General features: G+C 34.7%; 1 protein-coding gene across 1 annotated transcript in view; it reads right to left on the bottom strand.

The window, feature by feature from the left end:
- Positions 1–5,417, bottom strand: part of LOC108556495 (protein trachealess) — a 67,406-nt gene extending 61,989 nt beyond the window's left edge. The window contains exon 1 of the mRNA XM_017912629.1: positions 5,047–5,417. Coding sequence (XP_017768118.1) covers positions 5,047–5,141 — 95 coding nt within the window. The 5' untranslated portion in view covers positions 5,142–5,417. The remainder of the gene's footprint in view (positions 1–5,046) is intronic.
- Between the last annotated feature and the right edge of the window lie 7,625 nt (positions 5,418–13,042).

Consider the following 13,042-nt stretch of genomic DNA (forward strand, 5'->3'; position numbering starts at 1 on the left):
TATGAAAATATGTAGATAAATATATAATCATGTTGTTTGAGCTCTTGATTTAGATAAGTGATCGATTCCAATCGATAAATACAAAGTGTTTGACATGAATGGAGTGAGAATATGAGTAATAAAGAAACGCGATGCGTATTGTTTACGAGGTGGGTTGAGGCCGATCAGAGAAGTGTCATGTTTCATTCAGATGGAAGGCTTGGATTCGTGTAAGGCGAATAAAGGCAGGTGATTAATTATAAATACTGATTAGACGTGTTAAAGACTTAATAGAATATCAATCAAAGGCGCGAGCGCGCGCGCTTCTCGTCCTCGATGGATCTGCGGACCCGAAAATCGTGTCGGGTCCGATCCGATCTGATCTGATCTGATCTGCGGGTCTCCGGAAAAATGTGTTGTGTCTTAATGGAATGTTAAATTATTGCCGCGCATTAAGCGATACATCAATTTAGATATAGATAACGGACGACCATTTACATCGACGATTTAATTGATGAACAAACAGGTCTCCATTACTGCTTCCTCGTCTTCCTTCCACATTCGCCACCTGCACAAGGATACAAACGCAGAAAAGCTTCATACACACTCATCAAAGCTTTCAAACTAAAAAATCTAAATAAACCGCATACAGTTTGTTATACTTAATTAGATTGTTGGATTTAAATTAATTGAAATCTAATATATTTAAAAGAAAAATTGTTAATTATTAACTAAAATAAATATAAGCAAAATAAAATAATTCATCAATCTGTTAAAATATGCGTCCTTCGTGTAAAAATAAACACAACACGAACGTCTCTATTTTAATATTACATAAGGTAGCGGTATATGCACTCGCGTTGCGTTTTTATATTTATTTATTTATTTTTTCGATTTCTCCCCGGGTTTCATCTTGTTACATATTTATTTACCCTCCCGCGGCAAAGATATTCAAAAGCACTTTGATTTTCTTCTCTCTGTGCGCGCTCCTATTTTTTTTTATATATATACCTCCACTTCTTCTACCTCCTCACTCTACTTCTTTTCGTTTTCGAGGGGGATGCTCGAAGCGCTAATACGAATATGATCGCGAGGATGGCCTAATAAAAATGCATGGCGCGCGGGGGCGGCGGCTCGACCTAAGTAAGGGCGGCGGGTGAAATTATGATTCCGTCGAATATTTATCATTCGGGCCTAATACGGCGGTGATAAATATATGGGGGTGTTACAAGCTGTTGCGACAGAAACAAATTAATGTAAATTCTTTCGACTCGATGACTTTTCCCGTGATATTAAGGGCCTTTAAAGAATGAAAAATAAAAGGAGAGAGAGAGAGACCATGCACCGAAGGGCGCGAGTGTTTTAAAGAATAATCATGCCCCCGGTCCAAAAAAAAAAAATATATATATACGAACGGGGGAAAAAAAAAGTAGGGGCTATCAGACTTGCAAATTTCTTATTGTACCCTTCGCAGTCCGTAAAGACATTAGCCTCTTGCATTTACACCGTCTCTCGCTCTCCCCCATCACTATTTCCTCGCATTAAATTATTTTAAGAGGAGCAAATTATAGAAACAGTTGTACACAAGCGGTCATTTGCATATTTTTCATTTTCGTTTAATTTCACGGAGCGGCTTGACAAAATTGAGCCAATTTTCGGGATTACAGGGCACCGGCTTCTTACGTCTTCAACGCTGCCGCCTTCACCGCCCCCGCGATCTTCCGTCGCTCTCATCAAATACCGCTGCCACCTGTCCTAACTTAACCTGACTCCTTCTTGGAATACGCACGTTGGCCGATGTTTGCTCAGCGTTATATGTATTTACGCTATCCACACACACTACAGCTTTTTGTCTTGACCGGTTACAAACTTTACCCAAACATACTGCTTAGGAACTAATAGTAAACAAGCCGATCTCTTCTTCTACGCCTTCTTCATCTTCTCCTCCGCGTATAAACAGAAATCTCCGACAACTTGTGTAACATCTGGGTACAGTTTTAATCTTCCTCTCATCCTTAAATCATTAAGTTCTCAATCGACAACATTTAACTTGATTTAACACAATATTTAAATCCCCAAAATTAAACTAATTATTATTCTTCTTCCTCTACTTTACAAAACATTAAGAAACTGAAAATATTATATATTAAAAACTTCAAAAATGATTTTAATAAAATGAAACTATACGAATTCGATACCGTCGCTTTGAGCTCCATTTCAAAGACGTGGAGTTTAACAATCCCGCAGTTGCTTATGGCACAAGTTTTCAACTCCGTCGCTTTGTGTCTTGGATGTGTTGCATGTTTAAAAACTTCAAAAAGAAAAAAAGAAACGAATGAAAGATTCTATGCAAAAGTTCCTAACTTGAACTCTTTACAACCCATCATATATAACTTAGGACTTCCATATTTGAATTACGAGATTCTCTTCTTTCTATTAAAAAAACCTTCTGCACATATTGATGTCGAACAAAAGAAATATCTTAAAATAAAAAAAAACAATTTTTTTTGTTGTCTTCATAAACTTAATAAGTTAATGTTGTAAAATCAAATTTATTGTAATTTCAATTCATTATGTTAATTTAGAGTTAAAATTAATAAATTTAAAATAAATGTAATGAATTCTACGTATTAGCATTTTTATTCATTTACTTAAAACTGCTCAATGTGTTTAGATAGTAACTGGATAATCATATGAGGGGATGCACACTATGTCACGGTATGTGCACAACAACAGACGTGCTTTTAAATTGAAAAACTTAAGATTGCCAAAGATAAACTTAAATGCGCAAACCGTCCAAATCTGATCCATTTTTATGCAATGAAAAACAACAATATTTCTTAAATATGCATTTTATAATTATGATAGTTTATTAGTAAAACATCTTAGTTGTGTAATGGTATAAGTTTTTGAATGGATGGATGAGGTGTCTTGGGATTCCGTGAAGTCTAATGAAAGCAGTAGTCGCAAGAAATGAAACTGAAGCTGCGCGCATAGTTTATGTGCAAGGTGTAAGTACAAATTTCCGGAATCGCTGGCAAGTTTCAAGTCTCGTAATTAAGTTAGGCAGTTTGTCGTTTAATAGGAGAGATATGCGAGTAAAGTTATGTATGCTCATCTCTCTGTATATATATATTTTTTGTACTATGGTTCATTTTTCCTCTAGATGAGTTATACCAAGACATGTGTGTTTTTATTAGAACAAATTGAGTCCGAGGCAGAGGTTGCTGCAAGTGCATGCGCCTATGGTAAATAATCTGCTGTGAATATGTTAGACACGCTGTGTAGATTAGGTGGTGCCCGCTGCGACAAGAAGCCGCTTAAAATATATATGTGCATTCGGCTCGTCCTGGATAGGATGATGGAGATCCTAACAGCAGGAGTTGGCACCCTGGGATGACACATGGTCGCTTCGAAATGCGATTTCAATTACACATGCACACGTCCAGCGGAGCGGGCTGCATATCCACGCCGCGGATCTTGACAACACGGCCAATGGTACCATGATGGTACTGCATGTCTACAACCATGGCTTGGCTGTGCCAAACGGTGGCGGCGATCCGGATTTTGACTGCAGAACCGGATCAGAGGATGTCCCGTCCCACCAGCCGACAGTCACCTAAGTGGGACCGGACCACTCCGTCCCCCCCTTTCGGACAGATCCAGCTCCAGATAAAGTTTTGTTGAATTTGTAAATGTGAATGAACATGGAACGGTGTTTGTCGGCGGCAGTCCCGAGATTGAGATGAAACACTGGGAAATGTTTACGACGTCGAGATATTATCAATTGAAATTTTATATGTTGTATATAGATTACGGGAACAAACTGTTCTGATGCTGCCGTTCTTGCTCATCCTCATCCTACCTTCTTTCATTTTCAACTTCACAAGGGTGTATAAAACTTTACTTTTCAAATATAAATATTAACAATTAATTCTGGTTTTCATTATTTCTTCAGTTCATTTTCAAAATTTCTAGCTGATTTAAATAACAATAACTTAAATTCGCAAATCTAAAAACTGATTTCACTTTAATTAAAACTTGAAAAATATTTGTTGTTGAAAAGTTTTCAAATGATTGATAAGCATTTATTCCTATATCTAAATGAAATATATTCTTTTCATTTATACAAAAAACAACACAAATTTAACAACTTACAAGTTAAAACGATTTAAATTATATTTGTACTTTCGAATCAAAGTATTTTTGCGGTTATTAAAACTAAGTTTTTAACATTAATTTGATCTACTCAAGAAATAGTTATTAATTAAAATGTTTCAATTCTGATAATTTACTGAAAATTTCTACTTTTTTTAAAACATTATTTACACATGAATTTTCAGTAAAAACTCAATATACTAAGAAATTAAAAATTTGTTTTTCTCTAAAAATATTCCAGAAAATTTTCAAATAATTTTACTTTGTTTACTTTACTTTAGTTTAGTTTATATATTTAATGATATTTGATCAGAATTGAAATATGTTAAATTTAAAATATTGAAAACAATTCATTTCAAATTTTCAAGTTTTTAAATATTTCTGATCGAATTTTTAAGTTTAAAAATAATTTATTTCAAATTTTCAAAATAATTCATTTCGAGTTTACTAAACAATTACAGACTAAAAAATGTTCTAAACTATATTACAAATTTTACTGGAAAATGTAGTAATAAGTTCTTTTTCATTTAATTAGAAATATGAACGTTTATAATCATTTAGGAAATAGTATATTTCTATTATTAGATAATAGCACAATTCAGTAGATTTACAAGTGAAATATGTCAATTTATATTTTATGTTTATGTTTTTTTATACAGATTTCTAGAAGTATAATAGTTTTTACTTCTGCTGCTGTAGTTTTGTTTCAAACTTTTCAAGGATGGATGAAACTTATTCTTTCTGTAGTTTTTAGTGATGAAGGGTATGGAATGTGAATAGGTCTAGTAGAAGATCCCAGGAGGGTATTTTTTTTTTGTTGGGTCCAGCACGTGCCCAATGTCCATATCACGTGGCATTTCGGAAGACAAATGCAAATGAGCAACAAGTGGCTAAGGGGCGACTACTCACCGATAATAGGGGAAGGCCTGCGGCATGTGCAGATCCATGGGGGCAGCGCCGTGGTGAGCGGTCCCATATCCATGGTGGTCGGTGGTCTGCATCATGGAGCCGGCGGCGGCGGCCGCCGCTGCGGCTGCCGCCGAGTGGTGGTGACCGAGCACGGCCGCCCACGGCGAGGACGCGAATCCTCCCGGATGATCCAGCGCGAAGCCGCAGGATAACACTCGAGAGTACCGAAAGATGAACGACAACGGAGGCAACAACAACAACAACAATAACAACAACAGGAATCACTGCACTCGCCACTGCATGTTACGTTAACTCCTACTCACTAGTTGACTCTCACGTGTGACGGCGAGAACGGACACTCGGCCATTGATCGCGCGGATGCTGAATGACTGAAAGAGTTACCAGAGGCGGAGTTCGAGGGCCGCGTGCGTGGCCCGCGGTCATGTGACCAAGCGGGCGGCCCCCGCGCCGTTTTGGCCCACCCACCGCCGCCGACGTCGCCACCTCCCACCCACCACTCTCGTCGAAGCACACGGCAACCAACTCGCGCCTTCGCCAAGGTGAAGCACGCACATCATACCCCATACCCCATATCCCATATCCCCATACTCTATACCCCATAAGCTACCTCTCATACTTTCAAACAACAACCACTCCAATAACTACTTTCTTGACTCACACTATATAACTTACAAATCTATAATTCCAATAGACCGAATTCAAATATTAGTTTAATGTTAATATAAAAAATTTAAAATCATGATATAATAATCAAATTGTAATGATAATTTTTGTAACTTGATTCATAATATTTGATATTTTCTAGTTTCAACTAAATATTATCCTATAACTATATTAAATTCCAATTTGACTCACATTACTTTTTGAAATTATGTATTTTCATTTGAGTAAAACTGATAATTATAAATTTATTGTATTGCGGATTATTTACATCTTTGAACTTTTTACAACTGTACTTAACTAATTGTGCATTCACACCTTCAATCGGTTTGACTGCGTACAGTGCGACTTGGTATACTATCTGGATTCGGAATCGCGTGCTCTATTGTTATTCACCTGCAACGGTCCTCAATTTTGGACTTGCAATTGCATGCACGCCATTCGGTTCCATGAACGGACATCACCGTCCAGACGATACGTCCATTTCCGATCGTTGACTCCAAGTCATCTTATTGACTCTACCTATTATTAGTCTTTATTCTATATCAAGACATCATTGACATACAAATGAAATCACAATTCACTATTAAACTAAATTATAAATTTTACTCAAATTCTAAATCACTTTTAATGGAACAAATAAATATATTACAAAATATAATATATTTATTTTAGAAATATCAATTAGATCTTTTAAAGTCAATGAAAAACTTTGAATTGAAATCAATCTGATAAACACGGATTAAACGCTTTTGACGTTGAAAGATGTTGAATTAGTGTGAACGTACAATAATTAAAATTTAGAATTACAAATTAGTCGGAAGGGAGAACGGCCGATCCCCTACTACAGATTAAAGTCGCTGCAGTCACTGATTATGAAGGAGAAGATGAAGTGCTGGTAATCTTGAAAGAAGACGATTGAAATCCCATTTCATTAAGTCAAATTGATTTTCATCCATTTGATAACATGAAATGTTGATCGCATCTTAATTAATTAAATTAATTAACCAAATAGACAAAACCACAGTAATTTGGCTACATTTGGCATATTTTAGATCATAAAATTATAATTATATTATAGTTTCTGAGAAAATCAATAAAATGTGAAAAGACTACTTTTCATTTAATGTGTTCATTTAATTACTTGATTTTTTAATACAAATTACAGCTAAATGAATGATTGTGTGTTTATTTTTCCAAAAAGTTCAAAACACTATAATTGTACAAATAAGTAGCTTTAATAGAAATCTCAAGTGTGTCGTGAGAGAAAAAATGTTGATGAACACTGTTCTGCTCTATTGTAGATTAGAATCTGGAGTAGTCGTTGTTAGACACGACCCAGATTACACTAATAGTCATGATTTAGGAATAAAAACATGTACAAATTGTAGTAAATAGTCTTATTAAAACTATAATGGCAATTACTTTGGTTCAAAAATGTGTTAAATTAGTACAATTTAATTAAATTTATGGCTATTAAAGATTTATAATAAATAAGATTATTCTGATTTTTTTTTGTTTAAGATTTTGTAGTATTACTTTTTGAGATCTTGAATGTGTTGATGACCGTAGTCACAGCTGAATGGATGGGTCATAATGATAGTCGGTAGATACATTTGACACCAAAAATTCTGTGAAATAAAAAAAAAGAATGATTTGCATGAAGGGTCGACTAATTGTAATTCAGCCTTGGTTTCTTTGAATCTCGAATACCAAAAAGCAACCAACCAAAATATATACATATATATATATAGAATAGGAATCAGAGGAATCTACCACCATTTACATGTTGAACATAACGACGGGTATTAAAAAAAAAGGACCGTACAGAAGCTTTTCGTTATTAAGTTTCGAACGCGACGAAACGGAATAATAATTACGTAACGCAATTCGACGAACCGGGGCGTAGGTGTTGCGCCTAATTGGAATTCATCTCCACCGTTCTGTTATTATTTCTGCAGGGTCGCATCACTTAATTATCCACTTTAAAGCATCCCCCGTCTGCATCGGGGACATATGCGGTCAGCTTTTAAAATTCCCGTAAGGGGGTGGCCAGTTACTAAAATCGGATCACGCTAGGGTGGAAACGAAAAAAAAAATTATTAAAACTTACCCTTAAAAACTGAAGGACATCCGTTCCAAGGGCGGCGACCCTCGCGCTTTGCGGCGTAATGACCGTAAATTGGTTTCTAATGCAACATTATTATATTTTGATTTATGTAACGACCGCATACTGGACATCAAAAATATATGAAAAAAAAATGAATAAAAAAGGAATTGCAGCAAAGATGGGGCAATGAGAGAGAGAGAAAAAGGGAGTGAGGAAAATACTAATATTCCTCACTAATTTCGGTCATTTGAATTCAATTGACCGGCGCGCGGAGAATCCCCTTTCGCACATGATTTATCGCGTCAATATCACGCATTCCTCGGTAAGTACAAGGATAATTTCATGCAAATATTTTGCTTGCCGGGAAAGGGCGAAAAAAAAATAGTAGGGGCATTCAATTAAAACGCCGACGTTCAATTCACACCATTCCCCGCTGTTTAATCCAGTTCTTGCATGATGTTAACCTTTAATGAATTTTCAGATAAAGAGTTTTCAATTGTCTGTTAGTAATTTTAAATAAATTCAATTAAAATACAATTAAACAAGAAAATTTTATTTAAATCATTATTTTTTTAATGACATCTTTATATATTTATAATTCAAAATATTTTTTCGTGAAATGTGATACTTTACATACGATAAAACGAGTAATAATTTTTTTTTATTGATATCCATAAATATATTTATTAACATTTGATCGTTAAAAAGTTACGTGTCTATAAAACAAAGTATTAAACTTGTTACCTAAAAGATTCAATTCTTTAGTACGTTACAATCTAATTTACACAAGTACTGTAAGAATTTAAATGTCTTAAGATATTATCCTTGCTTCAAGCGGTTTCTGTTGTAACGACCTTGGAGAGTTGTGCAAGGATTATTACCGGTTTATTTTGAACTTTTTAATTGTAGTTAATAATTTTCAGTTATTAAAAAATAATATATGTAAACTAATTATTTTTTTTTGTGTGAATTGTGTTATGTAGTATTACCCTACATAGTTCTATAATCTTCAACCCTCGTCGACTTGTTTTCCCTTCTTTTTGTCTTTATTGAACGAGGATGTTTGAGCGAAATTCCTGGACATGATTTATCGCTTCAATATGAGGGTCGGAATTGAAAATTCGAAATTCCTTTCGTGAGTAGGTGGACTGGGACTAGGACGAATACGAGGACAAGGATGATGATGATGATTACGATGGCGGCGGTGAGGATGATTTTTTTTCTTCGTTGTGTGGACAATTAAATGATAAGTGTATTTATGGATGTAGATACATCTGTATTCACGGAGTGGCGCGCCGTTTAAGAACACAAGTCACGGACTCTGGTGCTCCTCGATTCATATTTTGGAAAAGTGAATGAAAGGAGTATTGTATAAATAACTCAGGTTGCTGCTGCACGTTTACGTGCTTTATGGCCGCAGACATCAAGATAGTAGCCTTGTTTCCTGTGTCCAACTCATTTAAAAAGCCTTCCGTGAGAGACCCGTCCTTTCTCATACACATGATGTTTATTTAAAATTTCTACCCAAAACGACGACCGACCAACAAAACCACAGACCAGAAGAATTATTAAACAGATACGAGAATACATAATAATGCACCAGATACCACAACAACTATATATATATACACACACACACAAATAAAACTACCAACAACAACATTGAATCTCACCTTGCTTACCTACTTTATTTTCGTTTTGTTTTTAATTTACAGTGAATCGTTTCTCAGTGCATCAACTAAAGAAAAAAATGTTATTTCGTGACTTGGTCATGAAAAGTAAAAGCAGTATGAATTAAATAGAAGCTGCTCGTAGTATGTACACATGGATTTGGTGCAGAGGAAAACCGGAGAGGTCAGCACGGTCTTGACTTTCGACAGTTGATAGAAGGTACAACTTATTCGAAACTCATTCATTCACATACATTTAATCCTGTTTTTGTGCGGTAGATAGAGACCGCATAAAAGAAATCGCACAAAATAAATATTCGAAATTTTATATATTCTTACATATAACAAATAACTTTGTACAATACATTAGAGAAATCGCACTTAGAAAATACGATTTACGAAATACATGAAAACTAAAGTACATCCAAACTAAATAAATAATTAAATCACACATGGAAACATTTTATTTTTTATTGTACTTAGGAGAAATTTTAAAAATGCACATACACAATTCACTGCTATTCGTGTTAATCCAAAACGCGCATCTTCTTGTGATGAATTGGTTCAAAATCGACTAACAGAATCGTTTACATATGCACACTAATATAAAACATTACAACGTAATTGGAATTCATATACCGACCGCATAAAAAATTCTTATTTTCTTTTTATAATTCAAAATTTAGTTTATAAAATTATTTTTTTATTAAACAATTTACAAATTTTTTTGTTCTATTCGTTTCTCTATTTTTATAGCTATTATTTTATTATAATTATAAAATAATATATTTTGATATAATAAATAAAATTATAAAGTTTGTCTCTGTAATGCTGGAGACGTTTGAAAAATAAAGTCGCGCGTTGAATACGAGTATATTAAACATTTGGAGAATATTAAATCATAAAATAATCTATAATCTATACAAAGTTTTTTTTTTCTTAATTGGTATTCTTGACATTGTTAATTGTTCATTGTATTAAATTTGTTGTAAGTTGAACCTATTAAAAAGAAATCGAGGTTCTCATACATATTCAATCATTATTGGAATCTTGTACATGTCAAACAATTACGAAATTAATTTGTCTTTTCTATTGTCTTTTGTCATTTTTTTACTATAAATAAATTTTGTAAATTAAAATAAATTAGAAAATTTATAAAATGTAAATAAAATGAAAAATTAATTAAAAAAAAAATATTTTTTAAATGTTAACGATGAAAGATTATTGTCACATTTAAAATGATAAGTATTAAAATATTTATTAGTAACTTATTTTATATTTTTCATAATGTAGTAAGGTAGAACCTGTTTTTGTGCAGTCCATTTTTATGCGATTTTATTTTTGTGCGGTTTTTTTATACGTTATATGAAATCCAACTAGTTCCAACAGCATTGTGATCTTTTGAAAATTTCTCCATATGTAAAATGAGAAATTAAATGTTTCCATATGTAATTTAATTATTTATATTGGTTGGATGCACTTTCTCATGTATTTCGTAAATCTTTGACGTATTTTCTAAGTGCGATTTCTCTATTGTATTGTACAAAGTTATTTGTCAAATGTAAGAATTTATGAAATTTTCGAATATTTTTTTTTGTGCGTTTATTTTTATGCGGTCCATATCTAGTTGGATATAAAAATTAGTGGATTTAAGAAAAGATTAGCAAAAGCATCATTTTATTCGCGTCATCAATCGCAGCGATCGATAGTCGAAAAGTAAATGGTGGCAGGGGGCATCGTGCCAATTAGAATGAACTCCAGGTTCGAAACGCGGCAATTAGGAATTTGGGCAAATAATGAATGGTGTGTATGGGACGAAGTTTTCCCAATATTGTGGATGTGAGTCAGGTAGTAATTACTATGTATGCAGTGAGCACCGAGGCACCACTTGTAAATTATTGCCGGCTGGGGTCAATGCTGCACATCCAAATACCGCAATTAGAGAAGTCGACCGAATAATTACGATTCTATTGCCATTCCCTCCCTCCCTCACTAGCTCTCTCACACTCTCCACCCCTCGACCCGCGCTACCAAGAAATCAACCCGATTAAAATTCGACGGGCGGCTCATTAAAAAACTTTCTCGTTTGGAAATTTTTGCGCGTTGCGATCCAAGGCGTGTGTCTCTATCTATACCTATGCGTGAATACCACTGTATGTGTGTATATAAATATATATATATATAGGTGAGTGTGTATGGATGCATGTGTGTGTTTTTGATCGAGCTTCACGCATCGCAGTGCTCTGAGCCCTTGAGAACAATTCAATCTATAATTTGATGTGGAGGAGCGCGAGGAGTTTTTATTTTGTAATAGTTTTTGAAAACAAATTCGATAGGCATCTTATAAAGTGAGAGTATGTTCGGGATTATCGGCGGTAATACATTACGGAGTTAATTTGACGCTTGACTGGAATCAACTGTATGGTTTTTCTTTCGTTTTCATTTTATTCTGTACTTGGTTTTACTTATTCCTTTAATAGGTGTATATACCTATACCTATACCTATATCTACACCTATACGGCATGAACGTTTTTGTGTCGGCCGCGGAGATTTCAGGGGGTAAATTGTGAAACCAGTTTTGATCTTATAATTTTTCAATAGTTTATTTTTTGTCTTCGACTACTCCTTTGCTGTTGCTGTTCTTCAGATGCATCTCTACATCTTCGGACGCGGGGATTCAATGGGAACCTCGATTTCGGGACACCCGTTTTGACACCTAAAGAACAACAATCCGATGGAAGAAGCATCGACATCGACTTCGACGTCGACTAGGAAGCATAATATGTTATAGCATCCGGCGGGAGGCACGTACGGTGTCTTCTAGTTAGCATGCTGGTCTCGAATGGTACGCCACCGGCCTGCGAAATACAGTTTGTGTCTACGTCTGGCGCATGTTAACACGCATTGTGACTAGTGAATAGTGACGCCGTCACTATAGCATTTTCGATAGCCGCACACCGCCCTCAGCACCAGGCGAACATCAAACCTCTCGGTACACCAGCACCTGTTGCATCACATCACATCACCTCGCAAAACCTTCGAACAGTCGTTTTAATCCGAAATACTAATGCCGATTATCCGATAGCTATGACCTCCACTCAACGCTCCATGCTAAATAGAATTGTTCATATAGTCGCACAATCATTAAGCTCTTCGAAAAGACCACAAATTTAAAATTGCTTCCATTCAAATCTATTAACTTAATTCCGTCGGAATCAGAATCACATTCGAAATTTTACCATTATTAATATTATACGCTATTGAAATTAGTTCTGAAGAGTGACATGACATAAATATACAAGACACTTGACAGAAATGAATAATTTGATGCTGGCACCGTAATTGATCGATCCTTTCGATAAAAAAGATATTAGAACATAACGAATTACTTACAACACAGCGTTTATTATAGCGCACCATACCTTATTGATGTATCTTATAATAATAAAAAAAAATAATAATGTTATTATAGGCCTGTATTTATTGGATATAGATGTACACGGTGGATGCATTACTGCAAGCAAAAAGTAGGCA

This window comes from Nicrophorus vespilloides, unplaced genomic scaffold (assembly GCF_001412225.1).
Source record: "Nicrophorus vespilloides isolate i.1.1-1 unplaced genomic scaffold, Nicve_v1.0, whole genome shotgun sequence".
Taxonomy (NCBI): domain Eukaryota; kingdom Metazoa; phylum Arthropoda; class Insecta; order Coleoptera; family Silphidae; genus Nicrophorus; species Nicrophorus vespilloides.